This window comes from Coregonus clupeaformis, chromosome 9 (genome assembly GCF_020615455.1).
Source record: "Coregonus clupeaformis isolate EN_2021a chromosome 9, ASM2061545v1, whole genome shotgun sequence".
Taxonomy (NCBI): Eukaryota; Metazoa; Chordata; class Actinopteri; order Salmoniformes; family Salmonidae; genus Coregonus; species Coregonus clupeaformis.
Window position 1 is genome coordinate 25,550,540 of NC_059200.1, and position 25,046 is coordinate 25,575,585.

At 44.8% G+C, this 25,046-nt stretch overlaps 5 protein-coding genes across 10 annotated transcripts in view; 2 read left to right on the forward strand and 3 right to left on the reverse strand.

Annotated features, from left to right (window-relative positions):
- Positions 1-3,870: 3,870 nt before the first annotated feature.
- On the reverse strand, positions 3,871-8,658 carry mzt2b (mitotic spindle organizing protein 2B). 3 transcript variants are annotated; one of them, XM_041886801.2, is made up of 5 exons: positions 8,545-8,658; positions 7,985-8,202; positions 7,497-7,672; positions 6,343-6,486; positions 3,871-4,942 (listed from the first exon to the last, which is right to left on the reverse strand). In XM_041886801.2, the coding sequence occupies exons 2-5, from the start codon at positions 8,176-8,178 to the stop codon at positions 4,785-4,787; spliced, it is 672 nt and encodes a 223-aa protein (XP_041742735.2). In that variant the 5' UTR covers positions 8,179-8,202; positions 8,545-8,658; the 3' UTR covers positions 3,871-4,784. The 3 variants fall into 3 exon arrangements, with proteins under 3 accessions (XP_041742735.2, XP_041742733.2, XP_041742736.1); XM_041886799.2 differs by having other exon boundaries at positions 6,343-6,489; XM_041886802.2 differs by lacking the exon at positions 6,343-6,486.
- A 106-nt stretch (positions 8,659-8,764) lies between these two features.
- LOC121574159 (E3 ubiquitin-protein ligase TRIM23) lies at positions 8,765-16,573 on the forward strand. Of its 4 annotated transcripts, none has more exons than XM_041886795.2 (11): positions 8,765-9,079; positions 9,986-10,148; positions 10,564-10,685; positions 11,609-11,887; positions 12,397-12,579; positions 12,850-13,086; positions 13,301-13,435; positions 13,516-13,669; positions 13,780-13,890; positions 14,434-14,558; positions 14,811-16,573. In XM_041886795.2, exons 1-11 carry the CDS (start codon positions 8,984-8,986, stop codon positions 14,988-14,990), a joined length of 1,785 nt encoding a protein of 594 aa, XP_041742729.1. In that variant the 5' UTR covers positions 8,765-8,983; the 3' UTR covers positions 14,991-16,573. The 4 variants fall into 4 exon arrangements, with proteins under 4 accessions (XP_041742729.1, XP_041742731.1, XP_041742730.1 ...); XM_041886797.2 differs by having other exon boundaries at positions 13,540-13,669; XM_041886796.2 differs by having other exon boundaries at positions 12,871-13,086.
- A 157-nt stretch (positions 16,574-16,730) lies between these two features.
- LOC121574158 (peptidylprolyl isomerase domain and WD repeat-containing protein 1) lies at positions 16,731-21,058 on the reverse strand. The gene is made up of 11 exons (XM_041886794.2): positions 20,889-21,058; positions 20,574-20,676; positions 20,073-20,176; positions 19,839-19,959; positions 19,217-19,664; positions 18,835-19,025; positions 18,441-18,630; positions 17,800-17,981; positions 17,547-17,628; positions 17,259-17,441; positions 16,731-17,081 (listed from the first exon to the last, which is right to left on the reverse strand). The coding sequence occupies exons 1-11, from the start codon at positions 21,019-21,021 to the stop codon at positions 16,938-16,940; spliced, it is 1,881 nt and encodes a 626-aa protein (XP_041742728.1). The 5' UTR covers positions 21,022-21,058; the 3' UTR covers positions 16,731-16,937.
- Positions 21,059-21,548: 490 nt separating this feature from the next.
- On the reverse strand, positions 21,549-24,032 carry srek1ip1 (SREK1-interacting protein 1). Its single transcript, XM_041887096.2, has 5 exons — positions 23,794-24,032; positions 23,356-23,400; positions 23,009-23,167; positions 22,307-22,379; positions 21,549-21,799 (listed from the first exon to the last, which is right to left on the reverse strand). The coding sequence occupies exons 1-5, from the start codon at positions 23,804-23,806 to the stop codon at positions 21,634-21,636; spliced, it is 456 nt and encodes a 151-aa protein (XP_041743030.1). The 5' UTR covers positions 23,807-24,032; the 3' UTR covers positions 21,549-21,633.
- A 306-nt stretch (positions 24,033-24,338) lies between these two features.
- The window catches only part of cwc27 (CWC27 spliceosome associated cyclophilin), a 48,410-nt gene continuing 47,702 nt past the window's right edge, over positions 24,339-25,046 (forward strand). Inside the window, exon 1 of the mRNA XM_041886793.2 lies at positions 24,339-24,570. Coding sequence (XP_041742727.1) covers positions 24,529-24,570 — 42 coding nt within the window. The 5' untranslated portion in view covers positions 24,339-24,528. The remainder of the gene's footprint in view (positions 24,571-25,046) is intronic.

Sequence of the window (25,046 nt, forward strand, 5' to 3'; positions counted from 1 at the left end):
ATACTGTTCCATTCCAGCCATTACAATGAGCCATTTCCTTTCCCTCTTCAGCCCCCCATGAGCACAGCTACACTGGGTTCCCAGTCCATAACCCCCCTCCCTTCATCACACACTGATGGATGTACTCCTATCCTACTCCCCCTCTTGTCATTGCTGCCTGGGGCGGGGAATTCATATTACCCTATGAAGAGGACACATCATTAAGAGTCTAAGCCTGGTGGGGGGTATTTGATTTGGAATTTTAAGACCCCTTTAGGTATAAAAACATATATATATATATATATAAATTATTTGATAAAACATTGAATTTGGCCTTACTGCTATTAGCCCATAGAAACGCATTGAATAACAGATTCATACATGGACAGGCCTCGTGTAGCTCAGTTGGAAGAGCATGGCGCTTGCAACGCCAGGGTTGTGGGTTCGATTCCCACGGGGGGCCAGTATGAAAAATAATTTTAAAATGTATGCACTAACTGTAAAGTCTCTCTGGATAAGAGCGTCTGCTAAATGACTGAAATGGAAAAACAAATGGTCAAAAAATAAATCAAAAGGAAGTTTGTTTTGATGTGTGTGTCCTATATCTGAGAGATATAAGAAAGATCAGGAAATATTGTTTGTTTTTTTTAACCAATATTTAACACTTTTTGGGGGCACTAAACTACTTCCATATTTACTTCAATTCATTTTTTAAACTGGTACCTGCTACCTTCAGATGCTGCAACCTGGTCTCAGAGCATTTCGTATTATTCTGTACGTAGCATAAATATGAGATACACTCCATAGAGCCCCACAGTGGAGGTGCCATAATACCCATAAAACCTAGCGGTCAAACAGGGAAATGGTTCCAATAGTTCTTCTACAATTAATTTTTCCCATAGGGGATTTTTAGAAACACTTAAAATATGTCTGTGTTTCGTATAAGCTTAGCCTGGTGTGACGTTTTGGAAAATATATTGATAAAAGTCACCTTGTCCGAAAGAGATTTACACGGTTATCAAAACGTCACAACAGGGTAAGCCTACACAAAACACAGCCCTTATTTTAAGTGTTTCTAAAATCCCCTATGGGAAAAATTAATGGTGGAAAAAAGATTGGAACCATTTCCCTGTTTGATCTCTAGGTTTTATGGGTATTATGTGGTACTCGATTTAGTATGATATGTTACCATACCAAATGTAACATGTCAATCTAATTTCATATCCCGGAATTACGTTTCCTATGTTACATCTAGTCTATGATACCAGGCTGTCAGAAGAGGCTTGTGGGCGTCCTAGAGCAAAACTGACATTTACGTGTTCGTGAGAGTCTTATCTTTCCACTGCGGGGTCATAATTGTTTGTAGGCTAAACGGTTCGGACAATACAGACGTTTTCGTGAGAAGACCGATTTTCCGGATGTCTCCTGGTCTGACAAACACCGCTGTAGCTCTTCCACTCGCTGCAGATGCGGAAGGCTGACATCGGTGCACGCGGTGGACTAACACCAGATAATTGTTTATTATGATAATTAGATTTCCGCAGGTGCGCGAACGTCGACTCTAGGGGTGTTACTCAGACACACACACACGAACGTGCACACAAGTGTCCCTGAAACACAAATACGTGTAAACAAACAAACACTACTTCCTTATACACAGACAAAATGTAGTGCCTTCAGTTCCTCCTGGAGGCCAAAGAAAACAGAGACACATCTCAGTAAACGTTTGAGTCTGTCCCTGAGAGAGAAGACAATACACTGGATTCCATTGTCATATCACACCAGCCATTCAGGGAGAGGCCATAAGGTCACCACATACCTTACAGGCTCAACTCAATTAACAGAATGTTGCACTGGCAAAAAGTATTTATTAGAGTCAAATAGTCGACTATGAACAGTAAACATTTCAAACAGTAATATTATTTGTCTTTTATACAAGATTCACTGGAGAATGTCAGAAGAACCATGAACCTGAATGGATATACTGCATATAACATACACTGCTCAAAAAAATAAAGGGAACACTTAAACAACACAATGTAACTCCAAGTCTATCACACTTCTGTAAAATCAAACTGTCCACTTAGGAAGCAACACTGATTGACAATACATTTCACATGCTGTTGTGCAAATGGAATAGACAACAGGTGGAAATTATAGGCAATTAGCAAGACACCCCCAATAAAGGACTGGTTTTGCAGGTGGTGACCACAGACCACTTCTCAGTTCCTATGCTTCCTGGCTGATGTTTTGGTCACTTTTGAATGCTGGCGGTGCTTTCACTCTAGTGGTAGCATGAGACGGAGTCTACAACCCACACAAGTGGCTCAGGTAGTGCAGCTCATCCAGGATGGCACATCAATGCGAGCTGTGGCAAGAAGGTTTGCTGTGTCTGTCAGCGTAGTGTCCAGAGCATGGAGGCGCTACCAGGAGACAGGCCAGTACATCAGAAGACGTGGAGGAGGCCGTAGGAGGGCAACAACCCAGCAGCAGGACTGCTACCTCCGCCTTTGTGCAAGGAGGAGCAGGAGGAGCACTGCCAGAGCCTTGCAAAATGACCTCCAGCAGGCCACAAATGTGCATGTGTCTGCTCAAACGGTCAGAAACAGACTCCATGAGGGTGGTATGAGGGCCCGACGTCCACAGGTGGGGGTTGTGCTTACAGCCCAACACCGTGCAGGACGTTTGGCATTTGCCAGAGAACACCAAGATTGGCAAATTCGCCACTGTCGCCCTGTGCTCTTCACAGATGAAAGCAGGTTCACACTGAGCACATGTGACAGACGTGACAGAGTCTGGAGACGCCGTGGAGAACGTTCTGCTGCCTGCAACATCCTCCAGCATGACCGGTTTGGCGGTGGGTCAGTCATGGTGTGGGGTGGCATTTCTTTGGGGGGCCGCACAGCCCTCCATGTGCTCGCCAGAGGTAGCCTGACTGCCATTAGGTACCGAGATGAGAACCTCAGACCCCTTGTGAGACCATATGCTGGTGCGGTTGGCCCTGGGTTCCTCCCAATGCAAGACAATGCTAGATCTCATGTGGCTGGAGTGTGTCAGCAGTTCCTGCAAGAGGAAGGCATTGATGCTATGGACTGGCCCGCCCATTCCCCAGACCTGAATCCAATTGAGCACATCTGGGACATCATGTCTCGCTCCATCCACCAACGCCACGTTGCACCACAGACTGTCCAGGAGTTGGCGGATGCTTTAGTCCAGGTCTGGGAGGAGATGCCTCAGGAGACCATCCGCCACCTCATCAGGAGCATGCCCAGGCGTTGTAGGGAGGTCATACAGGCACGTGGAGGCCACACACACTACTGAGCCTCATTTTGACTTGTTTTAAGGACATTACATCAAAGTTGGATCAGCCTGTAGTGTGGTTTTCCACTTTAATTTTGAGGGTGACTCCAAATCCAGACCTCCATGGGTTGATAAATTTGATTTCCATTGATAATTTGTGTGATTTTGTTGTCAGCACATTCAACTATGTAAAGAAAAAAAGTATTTAATAAGATTATTTCATTCATTCAGATCTAGGATGTGTTATTTTAGTGTTCCCTTTATTTTTTTGAGCGGTGTATATATTCAGTATTTACAGACAGGGAGATAGAAAGGAAGAGGACACCTTTAGAATACCAGTGGTATCAATAACAGAATGTATGAATTGAGCCAATGCTATACAATGAGACATTGTTAAGTCCCAGAGAAGTGACCTGTGCGGTGCTTTGCTCTGTCTCTTCCCAGCTGTAGCATCACAGTAGACAGAACATCTCAAAGCCCACCACTCCACCATATTTTACTCACCATCTCCTAGGTATACGCATGACACAGTAGACTGTATTGTGTTGGGTTTCATTATGGTGGACAGAGAAAATAACACACAGCAGCTTGTAGAGTTCTAGTGTTCTTTTTTATTTTGACAACATTTTGGGACAAGCATGTGCAGCATTAACTTCTGCCTCTTTCACACTCTTTCTCCTCATGGGTATCAGGCAGAATACAACAGCAGTCTATATTGTGTTGGACAGGAGAGGCAACAGAATTGGCTGTACTCTAGTAACTCTCGCTAAGCCAAAGGAAATGACAACAAAAGACCCAGTATTGTGTTGGATTTCAGCATGGTAGACAAAGAAGACAACCAACACACCTTGTATAGAGGTCCCAAAAGTGTTCTTTTTTTATTGTGACAAGATAGTATGAAAATGTTTGGTTCCACAAGTGCTGTAATGGTGAGCAATTCAGACAACTCCTCTATGCATGTTCATGGTATAAAAACAACAATCACAAAACATAAGTATAAAATAGTATTTGCAGATGGCACCCCTTTTATAAGACAGAATGGTTTAAATCCTATCTAAAGTATGAGCCCATGGTACTGATCTAGGAACAGTTTCTGTCGACCCATATCCTCAACCCAACCATTATACGCCAACATATCCCAACGGACTATGGACCAGTTCTAAGAGGCACTTCTCCCAGCCTTTTGGCAGGCCAAAAATCGACACTAGTGACCATGAGGTAAGCATTAGTGGTCACACTGATTCTGAATCTCAATACTGTATCTTGAACAAGGTTCCTCCTCTACTCATCTGACGTGGAAGCATAGGAGAGGTGAAAGCAACATGGTGGACTAGGTACATACTTTCACTAAAACAACTCTCTTATATTAATTTACCTTAATTCAACCGAGGAGGAGGAGAGGAGATGAATTAGCCGTTAATGTAGATGAAGGAAAGAAGACGAGGAGAGGAAACATCTTAAGACTTGTGAGGTGCCCCATCAGTCAGCCCTCCTTTCTGTGGGGTCTAGTTGGTGGTAGTTGGGGTGATCTGTGAGGAGGAGCTGCTGCTTCCAGAACTCTTGGTCGTCTTCTGCCCCCTGGTGGCGCTGGGCTGGCGTGGCACCCTCTGGCTGGAACCCTCTCTGCTCTTCTCCCCGTGGCCCGCACCCGCTTTACTACGCACTGCAAACACAAAGAGAAGGGTGAGAAGGATGGTTGGCAGTGTGTGTGTAGCTGTCATGCAAGGCGAAGTGGCTGTGTTTGGGGCAGGATAAGAACATGCAGATGAGCATGTTCAGATGAGAGACCAATGAGACACTTATGAGAGCATGACGGACAGCGATGAAGATGGAACACTTTATTCAGTCTAGACTTAGTTACCTCTTCCTAATTCGCCCTATGGGGAAAATCCCTCCCCCTCAACCTGGTGAATCAAATTGAAAACCATGCAATCACAAAAGTTTTTGTCAAATATAGGGCTACAGTTTACATGAGCTGAGAAAACACAAAAACACAAAAAAAGCAAGACGAGGTTAACGAACAAACGCACATACACTCAGAGTCCAGTTTATTAGGTACACCTATCTAGTACCAGGTCGGACCCCCCTTTGCCTCCAGAACAGCCTGAATTTCTCGGGGCATGGAAAAGTTGCTGAATTGGTATCAAGGGACCTAACGTGTGCCAGGAAAACATTCCCCACACCATTACACCACCAGCCTGTACCGTTGACACCAGGCAGGACGGGGCCATGGACTCATGCTGCTTACGCCAAATCCTGACTCTGCCATTAGCATGACACAACAGGAACCGGGATTCGTCAGACCAGGCAATGTTTTTCCACTCCTCAGTTGTCTGGTGTTGGTGATCACGTGCCCACTGTAGCTGCTTCTTCTTGTTTTTAGCTGATAGGAGTGGAGCCCGGTGTGGTCGTCTGCTGCAATAGCCCATCCGTGAAAGGGCAGACAAGTTGTGCGTTCCAAGATGCCGTTCTGCACACCACTGTTGTACTGCGCCATTATTTGCCTATTTTGGCCCGCCTGTTAGCTTTCACAATTCTTGCCATTCTCCTTCGACCTCTCATCAACTATCTGTTTTCGCCCACAAGACTGCCATTGACTGAATGTTTTTTGTTTGTCGCACCATTCTCGGTAAACCCTAGACACTGTCGTGTGTGAAATGCCCAGGAGGCCGGCCTGGCACCGACGATCATACCACGCTCAAAGTTGCTTAAGTCACTTGTTTTAGCCATTCTAACATTCAAATCAAACAGTAACTGAATGCCTCGATGCCTGTCTGCCTGCTTTATATAGCATGCCACGGCCACGTGACTCACTGTATGCAGGAACGAACCATTTATGTGAACGGGGTTGGTGTACCTAATAAACTGTCCCACTGAGTATACCTGAGTCCACACGCAAACAAACTGTGAAGCTCCTACACACTCTACAAGTAAACTCAGTGCACAAGGTGAAGACATTGAAGTACTGGAGCCAGACAGGCAAACAAACAGAGAAGTTGAAGAGTTTCTGAAGAGAGATGGAGGGATAGAGTGAAGAAAAGGAGGAGTGAGTGAAAAAGGGACCTTGAGAGTGAGGAGAGCAGGTGTCGTAGACCATCTTAGAGTTGACCCTGGTGGGCCTGGGGTCAGCAGAGGAGGAGGTGGAGGAGGAGGTGGGGGGAGGCGCAGGGGGCTTAGAGCTCTTAGGGCCAGACACAACAGAGTCCTCTTCTTCAGCAGAGAGATACATACGCACACAGAGGGTTTGTGCGTACACACCAGTAACACATGTACAGAAGAATAGGAGGAGTTAGAGCGCAAACTGAAATACACAGGTAACATTGTAAAGTTTGTGTTTGACTGGAGGCCAATGTATGCTATTCTCTTCTCCATTAATTTCAATTCAGCTGGCTGGCCAAGGCCACAATGGAGTGAAGTGTATTAGTTAGTGAGGGGTGTAGGAGACATTGGAAGATTAGGTGTAGAGGCTCAGTTGGGGAAGTGAAAGGGGGGAATATCTTGTCTGAGCAGGATACAGGGGTTTAAGCAGAAGGCTGCAAAGCAAGCAAAGCAGACAGAAAGAGATCAATATATTATATTCCACCTAAATAATACAAACAATCATTCTCTGTCTGTCCTTACCCAACAGACAGACATACAGGTAGTGTTATGGTAGAGAGTCTCACGTGGCTATCCTTCCAAATCTTGTCTTGTTGACTAAACTAGTGGAAGTCTGGAGAACTTTAGTATTGGTTTTTGCTGGCATTCAATGCTCACATTTGATTGGCTTTGAGTAGAAATGACATTTCCCCTCAGGAGAGGTATTTCGTTTGTTTTGTTTGTGTCTCGCTTTTCCTACTGTGTCGGACAACATTTTAGTAGGCTATACGGCGTTAGTTTTGTTGAAGCACCACCCATGCTAAATATTGAATTGGTTTGATAAGTGACACTAGTTTCCATCTTGACTCCACCACTTTCCACCCTTTTTTATCGTCTTCATAAAGGGAACTTCCCAAGGCTTTCTAACAGAACGTGAGAAGCCTGCACTTCCAAGGCTATAGAAACATTAACCCTCTTCTCTGTCTGTCCCTAACCGAGAGACATACTGTTATGGTAGAGGAAACAATGAGCTGTATACTCTGGCTGGGCTACCAGTGAGAAAGCAGTATTGTTGTGGAACAGGAAACCACAACCCCTCTTCTCTAGCTCTCTCACCCCCTGATCCAGACCCTACTGACCTCTGGGTTCTGTAGGAGCTGAGGAGGCTGTGGTGGTAGTGGTGGTGTTGGGGTAGGAGGCTGTGGAGGAGTCTCCCATGGAGGTTTCAGCTATCCTCTGGCCAGCACACATGGCCTTCAGTGTCTGGAACACAGCCAGTGGAGCCACGTTCATCTTCAACAGGTCCACAATGATCCTACAGGAGGAGAGGACAGGGATTAAACTAAGAGTACAGTGTACACTCGCGCTCTCACAGGCACGCACGCACACACACACACACACACACACACACACACACACACACACACACACACACACACAGTCTGTCTGTCTGTCAGTCAGTCAGTGTATTGGCCTGATCAATGCATTAGCCAGAGTATAGGTCTGTAGTATAAGATGGGTTAAAAATACCAGCTCAGAATAATGTTGTTGGCCAGACAGAAAGACGGGATTGTGATGAGGAAAGGAAGCCAAGTTAGACTATTGAGATGCTCCCTCTCAGACGTACTTGAAGACCTCCTGGTCCATGGCAATGCCTGCGGCCTGCGTCAGCTCAAATAGCTCACTCTCCTCGGCGTTGAGGATCTTCTTCTTTTTCATGGCATACTTGGTGACGTTGCCGCTGACCGTCACGCCCATGGCGGGGGAGTCTGGGGCCGTGGGGAGGGGCCCGGGGGCAGACTGCTGCTGAGAGTAAGACATGATGGGTCACAGTCACCTGGAGCTCTGGAGGACAGGAGAACAGTATGAGGGAATCTCATTAGCTATTCAATCAGAAAATGTGAATGTAATAAATTTGCTCCATTGTTTACATTTTCTTGATGGGCCCACTCATTGGTGGTATGCACGTCTCTAGTATCATACAACATTTCAATGTAATTTTAGCAACTTTAGCTAGCTAGCAATCTGTTTGTTTGGCAAGAATTGTGAATGTGGCTACGAAACGTAGCTAAAGTAGCTATCTAACATAGGGCGCCGAGCATCCACTCATAGGAATGAGAATGCGCGGTGTCCGCTTGCCAAGTATCTCAACTTTGATAACACTATTGCACATGAAAAGCTTCTTACCTCGACGCTATGTGGGGTAGACGTTATTGAATGAATGTGGTACTTATTTAGTGGGAATACTCAGGCTGTTTGCTTTGGCGGTTGTCATTCGTGTTGTTCAAAACATAGGCGCGGAATATCAACGTCACGGTTATATTAAAAAAGGAAAGTGCGTAAGTGTTGCAGCAAAAACGCAAGATGGCGCTAAAATCTAAAAACCGTGGAAACGATGCAAACTGACTCTTCCATGTCCATATAAGGGGTCATGAATAGTCGCCAGTTTCATTGTAGTTCTTTTTATATAACCGAAACGTATTTTCTATTTCTTATCGATCCAACACAAGATAAGCACCAAAGTTACATTTTATAGTTCTATTTTGTTGGTGGTCTACAGATATTCCGCATATGCATTTTCGACTCCACGCTTTAGCCGTGTGAATGGTTTAGTCCTAGTTCTAGGATGGCTGCTGCTGTGGGTGTAAACAAGCAGGGGACCGCAGCAACGATGGACGTCTGTGTCCGGCACGGCAGAGGGGCCACAAGTAGCACAGTGAAGGTTGGTTGAATATTTCAACGTCTAAATAAGCATATAAACAACGTTTGGAGGGGATAGGTCGTTTGCTCAAACTACCGACAAGGGCGCTCGGATCGGGGGAACTCTCAATTCTGCCTTTTTGTCTTCGCCGAATTCGGATGCTGCTGTTTTGCGGCCGGGGCGTCAACGCAGTGTCAAACGATCGGCCTGCATTTTTTGTTTGTCTGCGTAGACAATAGACATGCAATCCAAAAAACCCAGATGGTGATTCTGTCTGTAATCAAGTGCCATGATCACAGCTTTTTGTATCAACCATGTAACTGCTTGGGCTTGGATGCATATTAGCAGCATAGCGTGCTAACGTTAACGCGCTAGCTATAGTATAGCTAATTACTGTTGATGCCCAGTCTAACGTTTGTTAACTTGCTACTGGCTTGGTACTTCTTTGTGTAGAACATTCTGAGTGTGCAATCGGAACAGTCAGTAGTTAGGTACTGTTGATTCAGGAATCACCCTCGTAAAAGGACATTTAACACCGTCATAAAATTGTGCCGTTTTGCACGACAACGTCAATGCAATTGAGATTTCGCACGCAGGCTAGTGTTGGCGCACTAGCTAACTACGCACTTTAATAACAAACCCTTATGTGTAACCGGTGTGTCTTTTCATCAACACTACACTACAGTAACCAAAGTAGTTCCATGAGAAGCAATATGAATTTGCCTACGGGAAACATGACACACTCTAGCCTAATGCAGCTTGTCATCATAGCTTAAGTTTTGACATGGACAATAAGGTAATCCATATTCTTAATCTCAGTCCATGCAGAAATTCAATATTGAAATGATATGCAATGACAAGGGGTCCATCTAAGTAAACTCAACCTATGTGTGTGGTTGACTCGACCTGTATGTGTGTTGTCCCCAGGTGTTGGAGTGTGGGGTGTGTGAGGATGTATTCTCTCTCCAGGGGGACAAGGTCCCCCGGCTGCTGCTCTGCGGTCACACAGTCTGTCATGACTGTCTGACCCGGCTGCCCCTGCATGGTAGAGCCATCCGCTGCCCCTTCGACAGACAGGTCACAGAGCTGGGTGAGTCCGTAGGGTTTAGTTCCTATACAGGCCTATTGTGTTCCTGTGTCAGTGAGCGTGATTTTTTTTTGTGTCATTTAGCAGACGCTCTTATCCAGAGCGACTTACAGGAGCAATTAGGGTTATGTGCCTTGCTCAAGGGCACATCGACAGATTTTTCACCTAGTCGGCTCAGGGATTAGCACCAGCAACTTTTTTTACTGGCACAACGCAATTGGTTACTGGCACAACGCTCTTAACCACTAAGCTACCTGCCGCCCATGTAACATCCATCACAATATAAGGTCTAACGTCTCACTTGTTTACTTGTAAGTTTTCAGTCTATCGCCTCTGGGAAATGTGTGAATGATTTGATGATGAATTAATGCTTTTTATTGACTCATTCTCTGTCTCTCTCTCACTCTGTCCCTCTTAGGGGACTCTGGTGTGTGGGGTCTGAAGAAGAACTTTGCCCTGCTGGAGCTTCTGGAGAGGCTGCAGAATGGAGCGTCCAGCCAGTCGAGCATGGTAGAGGACGCCCTCACAGGCATAGGAGAGGTAGGCAATAGTTACCCCCACCCTGGGTTCCCATCTTGAGGTAGGCAGTAGTTACCCCCACCCTGGGTTCCCATCTTGAGGTAGGCAGTAGTTACCCCCACCCTGGGTTCCCATCTTGAGGTAGGCAGTAGTTACCCCCACCCTGGGTTCCCATCTTGAGGTAGGCAGTAGTTACCCCCACCCTGAGTTCCCATCTTGAGGTAGGCAATAGTTACCCCCACCCTGGGTTCCCATCTTGAGGTAGGCAGTAGTTACCCCCACCCTGAGTTCCCATCTTGAGGTAGGCAATAGTTACCCCCACCCTGGGTTCCCATCTTGAGGTAGGCAGTAGTTACCCCCACCCTAGGTTCCCATCTTGAGGTAGGCAGTAGTTACCCCCACCCTGGGTTCCCATCTTGAGGTAGGCAGTAGTTACCCCCACCCTGGGTTCCCATCTTGAGGTAGGCAATAGTTACCCCCACCCTAGGTTCCCATCTTGAGGTAGGCAGTAGTTACCCCCACCCTGGGTTCCCATCTTGAGGTAGGCAATAGTTACCCCCACCCTGGGTTCCCATCTTGAGGTAGGCAATAGTTACCCCCACCCTAGGTTCCCATCTTGAGGTAGGCAGTAGTTACCCCCACCCTGGGTTCCCATCTTGAGGTAGGCAGTAGTTACCCCCACCCTGGGTTCCCATCTTGAGGTAGGCAATAGTTACCCCCACCCTGGGTTCCCATCTTGAGGTAGGCTATAGTTACCCCCACCCTGGGTTCCAATCTTTCATCTGCAGTTATCTGAAAACACAGTGAGGATAGGTGAAAGCTATATGGGAATTTGCTTTGATCTGCCTAGTTCTTTCACATACATCCTTCCAATTGTCAATGACACCTAATGACAACGACACATGAAATGTAACACTATCATATGTCCTCCCCCTCCCCTCCAGTCTATAATCCGCTGTGACGAGGACGAGAGCCACACGGCGTCTATGTATTGCACGGTGTGTGCCACCCACCTGTGTGCCGACTGCTCCCAGCTCACCCACTCCACCCGCACCCTGGCCAAGCACCGGCAGGTACCCCTGGCAGACAAGCCCCACGAGAAGACGCTGTGCCCGCAGCACCAGGTCCACGCCATCGAGTTCGTCTGTCAGGAGGAGCTCTGCCAGCCTGGGCCGCTCATGTGCTGCGTGTGCAAAGAGTACGGCAAGCACCAGGGACACAAGGTACGGAAGGCAGAGGAAGATGAGTCAGCTGGGAGTAGCCTATTGGTTGCTGTATTTATTGACTGACTGAGGTCAAGCTCTGAAGCAACATTCCTAGCAACACTAGAGACAACAAGCAACTCAGAATAGCTAAATTAATGGTCACTTGTAATGGTACTGGTTGGTAGTTCAGCTGGTATGATTTAGGGCCGTGACGATACCAGTATCGCAATATTTTTTCCAAGGCAAAAATGAAAATACAAAGCAGACCAAACTCTTTGGTCCTTTAAAAACCTGCTGTATGTAAAATATTGAATGCTATACTGTAGCTTGGGAATAAATAAATGTGACTCTGGATGACAACATAATTATGTTTGTTTTCAATATTAGGGCTGTTTTCCTAAAGAAGTTAAATCCGCTTCGTGTTTTGTTTCCTTGCCACGATACTAATGAGGATCGCGATACTGGTATCGTCCCGGCCCTACTATGATTGCATAAATTTCTCCTTGCTGATTGCTTCCTTCCTGTAGCATGCAGTTCTGGAGGCAGAAGCCAATCAGATCCGTGCCTCTATCCTGGACATGGCCCACTGTATCCGGACGTTCACAGAGGAGGTGTCGGAGTATTCCAGGAAGCTGGTTGGGATCGTGCAGCAGATCGAGGGAGGAGAACGGATAGTGGAGGACAGCATCGGCATGGCACACACTGAACATGTAATAACAGCTGGCTGTGGATAATGACCTTTTGCATAATATACAACAGATGAACTTTAGAAATGAAAGTGGATAGATAGGAGATAGATGCAGTTGAGGTATAATCGCTGTAAAGCTGTTACTGTATTTACAAATTACGATAGCTACATCTCAATGTCCTGGGAAACGTCATTGTATTTCCTTCCAAAAAGTCATAACATTGCTTATGGTTTATCATGTATTTATATTTCAGGATGCTGTGTGTAATCTGTGTATTCCTGATGGACTCAGTCGTCTGTGGGTGTTCCCCAGGTCCCAGGCACGGCAGAGAGTGCACGGTCCTGCGTACGGGCGTACTTCGCTGATCTCCACGAGACGCTGTGCAGACAGGAGGAGATGGCGCTCAGCGTAGTGGACGCCCACGTCAGGGAAAGGCTCATCTGGCTCCGGCAACAGCAGGAAGACATGACCGTCCTGCTGTCCCAGGTCTCCACAGCCTGCCTGCACTGCGAGAAGACACTGCAGCAGGTAGGAGCCAAAATGGGCCACCGGTGGGCATAGCATCTCTAGAGCACACCGTAGGAACGCAATCTCTGCTTGCACTGGATGGTCCTGTCATTTTCAATAAGAACCACCATTGTCTTCCCAAGGTCTTTTGTATGGTCTGAAATCAGGCAGGAAAATCACATTGGCAAATTGAATTGTAAGTCATGACTGATGTCTTCCTTGTCTCTCTCTGTAGGATGACTGCAGAGTGGTCCTGGCCAAGCAGGAGATCAACAGACTGTTGGAGACTCTACAGAAACAGCAGCAGCAGTTCACTGAGCTGGCTGACCACATCCAGCTAGATGCTGGTATCCCCGTCACATTCACCAAGGTACAGCACTCTGCTCTACTCTGTAGGAATACAAAACTTGATACACTCTCCATTGAAAAATAATTAGTAACTTCATTTAGACTACATTGTTTTCTCTGTTCCAGGACAACCGGGTCCACATCGGCCCTAAAATGGAGATCCGGGTGGTAACCCTGGGATTGGATGGTGCCGGGAAAACCACCATCCTTTTCAAGCTGAAACAGGATGAGTTTATGCAGCCCATCCCTACCATAGGTAAACCCACAACAGTGTCTGTCATGTAGGCAAGTGTCAAATTGTACATTTTTACATTAAAATGTACCTTAATTGTATTGACACTAGCCACTCATCCTCTTCATCTGTAGGTTTTAATGTAGAGACAGTGGAGTATAAGAATCTCAAGTTCACCATCTGGGACGTTGGTGGGAAACATAAGCTACGGCCTCTCTGGAAGCACTATTACCTGAACACACAAGGTATCTGTTGACCTCTTTCTTTCATATTACCTGCTTCCTTTACATGTACTGTACACTGAGTATACCAAACATTAGGAACACTTTCCTGCTATTGAGTTGCCCTCAGAACAGCCTCAATTCGTCGGGGCATAGATTCTACAAGGTGTCGAAAGTGTTCCACAGGGATGCTGGCCCATGTTGACTCCGATGCTTCTCACAGTTTTTGTCTTGCCCATTCACCCTCTGAATATCGCACATACACAATCCATGTCTGTTGTCTCAAGGCTAAAAAAATCCTTCTTTAACCTGTCTCCTCCCCTTCATCTACACTGATTGAAGTGGATTTAACAAGTGACATCAATAACGGATCATAGCGTTCACCTGGATTCACCTGGTTAGTCTGTCATGGAAAGAGCAGGTGTTCCTAATGTTTTGTACACTCATATATCAATAACTATGACAAATCTACTGATTTTGAAAAGAGAGAATTTGAAAATGTTATACAGAGACAATTTGAGTGAATAGGGCCCTGACTTATTTTTTCTGTCTCCTCTTGCTCTCCAGCGGTGGTGTTTGTGATTGACAGCTGTCACAGGGACAGGCTGATGGAGGCCCACAGTGAACTGGCCAAACTGCTGACAGAGAAGGAGCTGAGAGACGCCCTGCTGCTCATCTTCACCAACAAACAGGTATACACACATACACAGCCCCCTGGTCCAAGAAACAGGTATACACACGCACATTGATTGATTAGTCCAGGGGTTTAGAGTGTTGGGCCAGTAACCCCTGAGCTTGCTAGGTGAAAAATATGTCTATGAGCAAGGCACTTAACCCTAATTGTTCCTGTAAGTCGCTCTGGATAAGAGCGTCTGCTAAATGACTAAAATGTAAAAATGTTGATTGGCTGATTAACTCATTGATTCCTCTATCCTCACCTGCAGGATGTCCCTGGGGCTGTGTCGGTGGAGGAGATGACAGAGCTGCTGAGTCTCCACAAGCTGTGCTGTGGGAGGAGCTGGCACATCCAGGGATGTGACGCCCGCAGTGGCACGGGGCTCCACGAGGGCCTGGACTGGCTGTCCCGACAGCTGGTGGCTGCAGGCGTACTGGACGTGGCCTAGACTTCCCCTTGCTGCAGACTGCAGGGGGCACTGGACGTGGCCTAGACTTCCCCTTGCTGCAGACTGCAGGGGGCACTGGACGTGGCCTAGACTTCCCCTTGCTGCAGACTGCAGGGGGCACTGGACGTGGCCTAGACTTCCCCGATGACTGACTTGTTACCAAGTCTCAGTCCCTTACCATATATCCCAGAACGATCCCCTTAACCCATCCACACCATAGAGACCTGTCCGCCATAGACCTACACCAGTCACGCCTACCTAAACTTTTTACCTGATGATTGGCTTATGATAGACCCAGTCCTACCCCATACCCTAAAGACCAGTCCTACCAAAGTCTCATCCCATAACCTACACCCTAGTTCCACCTCAGTCCTACCCCAAATCCCATACCTTTCACCCCATACTAAGGCCCTAGCCCTACATCCCATACCCCTGTTCTACCTACCACACCCACCCCTAACCTGCAGATAAGCTTCTAACCCACAGCCAGTGAATCCATCATTAGTCGTAATACTTTGTGCTCTGCTCTGTCGTGGCTAAAGGTTATGCTAATAAACAGGGCCAGGTTATAGGGATTCCCTCAAGCTTACTAAACGAACCTGTTTATAAGACTACACATTCCCATATCGCCTCAATGCAGATCGTATGAGATTAATTTCATGGCGAAACTCCATGTTGTTGCAGATTTTTTCATTGGTACCAATGCACTTGACTTGTGATGATTTCATGTAATGCAGCATCAGGTCTTAAAATGACATCGGTAGTGGGCTGAGTTCAGCTATTATTGACGTTGGTTAAATAGTGCAGTTGAGCGAAAAAGCTATTTATGTTGGGTGGGTAGGGGGATAAACTTCAAGTTGATTGAAACTGACTTGGCTGAGATATTGTAGTAGCCGTGGTGGGAAACATCTAAACAGTGTTATAATATGAAGTCTTACTCCCACCTGTTTTGTGGAGTGTCATGCAGAATGCATTGGATGACCTTTTCTGCCGCTTCAATACATCTGGGTTGTGCTCAGGAGGGTGCAACGTTTGACCCTTCATGTTGCAGATAGATGTATAGAGTAGACATGATTCCTTCATCTAATTGACAGAGGATGATCTACACACTATATTTCTATCTGAATGTTGTGCCCTACAGAAAAACCCCCAGATGAAGTCATATCTGCTGTTGACTATAGGACTCCTGGTTTGTCTTCGGTTTTAGCCCATCTGTCTGGAGTGCTGATTGTTACATACTACATTAACGTTACCCACATGTTGATGTGAAACTTAGTCAAAACATTAACCAAACACCTTTCAACTCCTCTGTTATTGTATGGAGGAACCATCCTTTGGTTTGAATTAACTTTCCTCATTGCTATGTAATGTACTACTACTTGTATCTATGTAAAAAAAAAAAAATGTGCATGTGTGAAGAAGCCTTTCCCTCTGTTAAAGGATCTCTCGATTTGTGAAATCTTCCGTTTTTGAAACATTTAGAAAGGCAGTGCACATCCACACATGTTACCTGTGAATTTAATGGCTTTTGTAAATCATTCATAATTAATGTGATGCTATTAAATAAAAAACTGACGAATGTCTGGATGTTGTTGCTGATATGGTTTGACCCATTCAGAAAAGTTGCAGCTAGATACCTAAAATGATTCTATATTCTGTCAGTAGACTCCCTTGCCAGTCTAAAATGAAGGAAAGGCATGCCTGATCTACACAGTACATTTCTATCTGAACGTTCTGTAATGAATGTTAATAAGACACTTGTTTATTCAAGGTACAGCTCTGTTGACAAACATGTTACTAAGCAACCAACAAATTCTTCATTTCTCACATCCAAGAGAAAATGCCACAGAGATGGCAAGATGCATTCTTGAATAATCCAACACTTTTTACTTTGTAAAAATGGAACGTAATAATAGTACACAACATACTGGTGAGATGGAAATGTGACTACTTGATGGTGATGTTGATGATGCTTATGTCTTCGTAAGGTTTGTCTGTTTTAGGGTTGACTTTGAGGTTGGAGATCCGCTGAACCACCTCCATTCCTTTGGCACTCCTCCCAAACACTGTGTGTTTGTTGTCTAGCCAGGGCTAAAAAGACAAGTAGGGAATGCTGTTCAAATAAACCTAAACGAACATCTTTGTACATAATGCAGAAATATACATTGGTACAATACTTGACGAAACAGGCAAAGATATTACTTCAACTGAAGGAATACAGAGAAAGTAAAATATCAGACTTCACAGAGAGAGTGAGCCCTTAGTTACCGTAGGCACGACGGTGATGAAGAACTGTGATCCGTTGGTTCCGGGGCCTCCGTTGGCCATACTGAGGGTGTAGGGCCGGTCGTGTCTCAGTGTGGCATGGAACTCATCCTCAAACTCCCCTCCCCAGATACTCTCCCCTCCCATGCCCGTCCCTGTAGGGTCCCCTGTCTGGATCATGAAGCCCTGGGTGGAGAGGAAAGACTACACAGTCAAAACATAGTCCATCACATCTCATGATTAAGTTCCTACTACCAAGTCAAAACAATGAGCAGTGATTAAATATCCTACCTTGATGACGCGGTGGAATATGTGGCCATTGAAATAACCGTTCCTGCTGTGAACACAGAAGTTCTCCACCGTTTTGGGACACCTGAGATACACAAAGTAGTCCATAAACATAAGTAGAATTGTCCCATAAAATGTATCATAATTGCAAAACTGTATAGGTTCTGAGGAAAGTTAACAGACAGAACCCTTGGCATTGCAAATGGGAAGGAAGCCCTCTGAGGGAAGTCCTCTAAAACAACAGAGGGTGACCTACTCGACAGGGAACAGTTTGATGTGGATGTCTCCCATGGTGGTGTGGATGATGGCGCTGTCTGACACCCTCTTGGGCCCCTCTGCCTGGGTAGCAGCCATCACCTCCTCCTTAGACGGCTTCTCGTTGAACACATCTCTGTCTGACTCGGCACTTTTAGTGTCCTCCGGCTCCCTCTTGGAGAACTACAAAGAGAAAATAAGTGAAAGTGACAAATGCTGAGGAAATGATATAATGCGGGTGAAAATATGGCCAAGAATGAAGCAATAAGGCACGGGGGTGTGGTATATGGCCAATATACCACAGGTAAGGGCTGTTCTTAGGCACGACGCATCGCGGAGCACCTGGACACAGCCCTTAGCCGTGGTATATTGGCCATATATCACAAACCCACGAGGAGCCTCATTGCTATTATAAACTGGTTACCAATGTAATTAGAGCAGTAAAAATAAATGTTTTGCATACCCGTGGTATACGGTCTGATCTACCACGGCTTTCAGCCAATCAGCATTCAGGGCTCGAACCACCCAGTTTAAAATAGCAAATAAATAGCAGCACTGCAAGGAAGCAACAGTAATATACCATTTCTCTTTTAGGGGCTACAATTGCCCTGCAGGGACAAATAAAGTTGACTGAATTTTCACCATGTAGAAGCGGTTCTTCTTGAAGGCAGTGCAGAAGATGGTGGGGTCTGGCATTGTGCTCTGCAGGGCCGGGTTGTCTGATGCCTTCATCTCGATGGTGGGAGCTGTGTTGCATGCCTTGGCAACCCCCTGGAACAGGCTCAGCTTCACCACACGAATGTTCTCCAGCTTCCCCAGGATACGCACACACCTGAACACATACACGGGTGGGAAATAAAAACATCTTAGACTAATCACTTTCACAAGACAAAGGGGTTTCATGAATTAGGTTTTTTTGGTGCAGGGCTGGTACAAAAAAAGCCTGCTCTCCCTGTACCTCTCCATGGCTGACAACCACTGCGTTTTTAGAGGATATTACTGTCTGTGAAGTCCATTTTGACCATTTAAACACTACCTGTTGGTCTCCACATTGATGACTTTGATGCCCAGCATGGTTCCGTAGAGGACAAAGTGACCCGTCTCGTCAAAGATGATGTTGGTCAGCCTGATTCCATCCACCTTCTCCAGTTCCCTCTCCACCGCCATCCTCCGACCAAATTCCATGTCTGGCAGCTGTTGCTTCATTTGCTGCAGCTCTGTGAACTTCTACAGGACCAGGTCAGAGATGGGCCATGATGAAAGAAATGATCACAATGCACTGGGAAATGTGGGAAACTGTGAATACTAGGCTACCAATTTGTCAGTATCGTGTGATAAACGATTATAAGACGTAGCACGGTTTTTTAATAGCAATATGAAATAAAGTAAAGACCCGATTCTGAAAGTTGGAAACTTACCGATAACGACTCATCAAACACCCTCATCAGTTTGCCCGTCAGGAAGCGGAAGATCCTGACTTTCCTGTCGGTTGCGATGGTAGCCATCTTCTTCCCGTCGTGGGAGAAGGCCAGGCTTGTGGGGTAGGTTTTGTTTTTGGCAAACTCATAAAGGTCTGTGTCAGTCTTATACTGCCAGTCCACGTGCCTGGGAAATTTGAACTCGCTGGGGAGGCCGGTCCAATACTCCAGCATTCCAGCCTTGTCTGCGGAGACGATGACCCTGTATCTAGGGTTGAGGCGGATCTGGGACAGCGGAGAGGAGTGCATCTTGTCGAAGGTGTGGAGTTTCTCGTTGCTTCCCCGTCCATCATAGACGAAGATCTTCCCAGTGGATTTCTCTGAGCAGGCCACGCAGCAGATGGCGTCGCCTGGGTTGTAGATCCACTCACACTGGCCAGGGTGGAAACTACACAACACACAGAGCAGAGGAATGGCAGATCAACTAGGAATAAAATGTGTCATAACTCTATGACACTCATGGTTCTTTTGGAGAGAGATGGGATATCTTTTGGTTAAGGCAACAAGCTAAACTGCTAGACGTTTCACCTTTAAAAACAATAAGCAAAAGATGCAAACTCACCCCAGCTTGAGCATGTTGATCATGTCAAAGTTGACCACATCAAACACTTTCATGGCCTGGTCGTCCCCAACAGAACACAATAGAGCTCCATCAGCACTGACAGAAATACACTCTATCACTCCTGTAACACATAGAACAAGTATGACAACAGTGAATTCAAGCCCTGAAATTACATTTCAGTCAGTCTAAAGCCCAGTCTGAGGTTGTATTAAGATACAGAGGCATTATTCGTACCCAGATGACTGCGGAAGTGTTTGACAAACTCTACCCCCTCATCTTCTTTCTTTTTCCAGAACTTCACATGGCCATCCTGACTGGCTGTGATGATGAAATCTGTCCTGGAAATGAAAAGAATACTAGAGTTTAAGAGGCAGACTGATCACCATTGGCATGTGTAACATTTTACATCCAGAAAAACACAAATCAATGAACCAGGAAGTAAACAAATCAGCACGTTAAAGTGTCTCGTACGGGACCAAGAGGGTACCACTGCCTCAGTCAAAATTGGCAATATCGTAAAATCTCATGAAAACCCAAATTCAAGGTTAGGCTTAAGGTTAGCAGTGTGGTTAAGGTTACTGTTAAAGTTAGGTTTAAAATCAGATTTTAAGAAGATACATAACTTTGGGGGTTTATAACTTTGTGGCTGTGGTAACTAGTGATGACCGACAAAGAGCCATATACCTGTAGTTAGAAAAAATGCAATAGCTAGTTATCTAACGTTACAGTACTTACTTGGAACAGACAATGTGCGTTATAACATCCCTATGCATGTAGCTCCTCTCGTACATGGCTGCCGATGGCAAGTTGTCCAAATACACACGTTCATACTCCAGCACTGTACAAAAACAAAACCACTATTGTTAAAAGCAAGCACAATTTGAGAGCAACACTATTTTCAGCTTCGTTCTGGGAAATTGTTTGAGCAATAGGCACTCTGGCTAGCTTAATAGCTAGGAGCACAGAAGTTAGCACACCTCCAGCATTGCACTAACATAGCTAGCTACGACAAGTTGTTTTGACTCGCTAGCTAGCTTTTCCATCATATACCTTTTCTCTTCTTGGTCTGTGTAGCCTCGCTTGGCATGGGTCCAACCCATTCCTCCTCTTCTCCAGCTTTTCCTTCACCCTGATTCTCGTCTAGTTTTCGTTTCAGATCTGCGTTCTCTGTGGTGGCCGCCATTGTTGCCGAATTCACTGTGTTCCCCTCGGCTTCCGTATCCGTTCACCGCGGGCTTGGAGAAAAACTCAATAGTTTAATACCGCTCCCTGCAGTACCGACGTGGAATTAAAGTACATGGCTCTGCATCGATCCTTTCTTTCATCTGCCTTTTCCATTCTGGTACCTTACTTAAAAGATCAACACTTGGAAAATAAAACGTTCAGACGGTTTGCTAATAAATCAGATAATCTACAAGCTTGTTATGTATAGAATACCTTTAATAACAAATTCCATCAATAACAAAAAAAAAAAAACATTCAGTGTTCACCAAAGTCAAAAAAGTAACAGTAAATGTGGGTCCATTGTTTCATTTGTAGCAGAGGCTATATTGACCAGACTTACGCATGGTCCTTGAATCTGTGAAACGCAAGGGCCAGATACACTCTGTGTCTGCACGTATTACTTTCCATAGGACATAAAACATAGAACAAAATATCAAATTAAAGTTTAAGAAAAGGGTATAACATCTTATGGTAAAGTGTGTCTAAATACAATTTAATGTCTTAGTTTGATTCCTCTGTAAAATGACAGGTGCAAATACTCAGTAAATCTGTCCCTAAATGTTCCATCTTCTCAATCAGTGTCAGATGACCTGCTGGAGCTGTCAGTTGAGGAAGATTCATGTTTCTTCTTCTGCTTCTTCTTGTGACAATCCTTCTTTTCCTTCTTGCCCTTTTTCTTGTGGCTTTTGTGTTTCTTTCTCTTCTTGCTCCCCTCTTCGTCACTCGATGAAAAGGACCTGCAGAAAATGACAACATCCACAGTTATTAAACATACAACATTTACGTCATTTAGCAGACGCTCTTATCCAGAGCGACTTACAAATAGGTGCATTCACCCTAAAGCCAGTGGGATAACACTTTACAATATCTTTTTTTTTTTTTTTTTTTTTAGGGGGGGGTAGAAGGATTACTTTATCCTATCCCAGGTATTCCTTAAAGAGGTGGGGTTTCAAATGTCTCCGGAAGGTGGTGAGTGACTCCGCTGTCCTGGCGTCGTGAGGGAGCTTGTTCCACCATTGGGGTGCCAGAGCAGCGAACAGTTTTGACTGGGCTGAGCGGGAACTATGCTTCCGCAGAGGAAGGGGAGCCAGCAGGCCAGAGGTGGATGAACGCAATGCCCTCGTTTGGATGTAGGGACTGATCAGAGCCTGAAGGTACAGAGGTGCCGATCCCCTCACAACACCACTGAGACTAAACATAATTATTTCTCATAGATACTGGAATTAAAAGACAATGTGACGTACCTCTTTCTTTCAGACTTTCTGTCTTTACTTTTCCTCCTCTTGTGTTTAACTTTCCTGGCGTCCTCATGGGAACCTACAGCAATCAGGACAAATACACAAAACCATTCAGACAAAAAAACACTTGAATAAAAGTGAGCACAACACAGGTGATGGAAGCCAAGGATTGATAAATAACTAGCAGGGACTAGGTCATATAATTGTGGTCCTCTGTAGCTCAGCTGGTAGAGCACGGCGCTTGTAACGCTAAGGTAGTGGGTTCGAACCCCGGGACCACCCATACACAAAAAAAAAATGTATGCACGCATGACTGTAAGTCGCTTTGGATAAAAGCGTCTGCTAAATGGCATATTATTATTATTATATAACTGTGTGTGTTATAACAGAGTAATGCAGCAGTGCTAAGTCTGTTATGACATAACTATTGTTCTGTTATTTGTGGAACAAGCTTCAAAATGTTCTTAAATTTGATGTTTTGGTGCATCTAGGACAATTCAGAAAGCTGATTGAGGACTTTAGTACGGATGAATGTGTTTGTTTTTTATGACTGTTTTTCTTTCTGCTTGCATTTTGTATTTATATTTTGATATATTTTGATAAATATATTTCAAGGCACATCTGTAAAATAGACTGTGGTCTCAGTATGACTCCCTGATAAAAGAAAGGTTAAATAAAATAAAACATTGTCTGTTGTACTGTATTGACCTTTTGAGTCTTTTCCTCCCCGGCCCAGCTTGTCGTTAGGCAGATCCTCCTGCTCGTCCTCCGTACTCTCTTCGCTGCTTGTACTGCTCACGTCCAGGACAATGTCTTTCCGGGGGTCCACACGCACAAAGTTACGGCACTCGAATGTCAGGTGGCCCGCTGATAAAATGACAAAGGTACAGAAGTGAGTAATGAAGGGAAGTACTTTAGAGAGAAGATGTATGTAGCACAGTATGATTATGACACACTCAGGGGTCAGGGGACAGCAAATAACATGCTGTAACTGTATTCACAAGGCTTGAATATGTAGAGTTAGAGACATGATATAAGCAATAAAGATCACTTACGATAACCACATTTCTTGCACCCAGCTCTGATGTCTTTATTGGGACCTGCAAATGAAGTGAGAAATCAAATAATTTAGAAATTGGACAACTTCTTCCTTTGTTGATGTGTAGCAAAAACGTAGGCCTGTATATTCCACGCCTTAAACAATCGGATTCCTTCTATGATTCACATGGAGACTAGCTATAACATAACACAACTGTTATCAAATGAATAGGGAAGCTGAACTGACATACACAAACTATTATCGAAATAACTTTAGCTAGCTATCTAAACATTGAGCACAATCATGCTAGCTAATCAGAGGTGCTAAGCTAGCTAACCTTGCAGTCCATTAGTTCCATAAAAAAGCAACTATTCGATAGTTAGGCTATAGCTAGCTACCTCCAATTGCCATTATAATATGAAAACCGATGAGTTTTAAGTTGGATCAAACATACCTGATGCAGCCATTATCACACTTTATTGACAAAAACCTTGTTGCGTTGATAAATTTCGAACCACAAAGTTCCCTGTGGGTCCTCTACAAAATAGCTCCGGTAGGAATCATCAACTGGTTAGTACCCTGTACCGTCTTTGGTAAAACCACATTTGGCTCAAAACTTGAGAAATAATCCTCGCTTACTATTATTTTTGACTCTCTTCTTTTTCATAAATCTTTCATAATGAGGGTTTTCTCGAGATAAATGTGCCAGCCTCCTTCTAGCTAACTTATGTTCTGTACAATGATTAAATGGGGTTGTTTACAATGTAACACACGGACCAAACCAAACATTTTAGGGGTGAATATGAAAATAATGATTCATCTATATTTTCACAGATTTGTCATATTTTCATACAAATATTCAATAATAGTTAGTTAATATTTGAAAAATATCACCCTCGAACTAATATTAGGGGAAAATGCTTCCAAGCATTGACTTGGCAAATACCCTTCACCCCCCCCACCCCATTGATTCGAGGTAAATAAAGCACCCATGTTTTAACAACATGGCGGTCGACAGTGATCTGGGTTAGCAACAAATGTAGACATTAATCTCTAATTTGCTAAATCTTTGCAAACCACTCAGTGGTGAATTCTCGAAAAAAAAGTACATTAGCTATCTATTCTACTGCAGAAAATACACAGATAACGGATTTTCGATTTCTAGTTGTTCGTTAATCTCAACGACAGAATGAGCAACATCTACATTCAAGAGCCTCCGTCAAACGGAAAGGTGAGCGCGAGCATGCTTGCCATAATTCCTGGCTGTAATTTGTTCCCCTGAAGACCCTATTATTATTTCATGAAGTACATTAATATCTCACGGTCACTACAATGGCTTGCATGATAAACTATGATCATACAGGACAAATTATCTTTGCCTGGAAACCCGACGTTGAATTGCATTGAATTCTACATTGGGCAGAAATGAGCGTTTGTATCAGGAAAGTTTACTCTTACGACCTCTACAAGCCAGAATGTTGAATAAAATGATATTTTAACTTACTTTACCCGTTGTCCGTGCGGTTGGTCCTTTTGGCAGTAGGGATGTGAGACAATATATCAACAGGAAAGTATAATTACATACATATTTCAAAGCGCTGGTAGTGCGTTCAGATTTCTATCACCTGAAGCAAATGCACAAGATAAAAATACATGCACGAGATGCATGCATGCGTACTTGCCGTGCACGTGTTTACATGGTTCTGC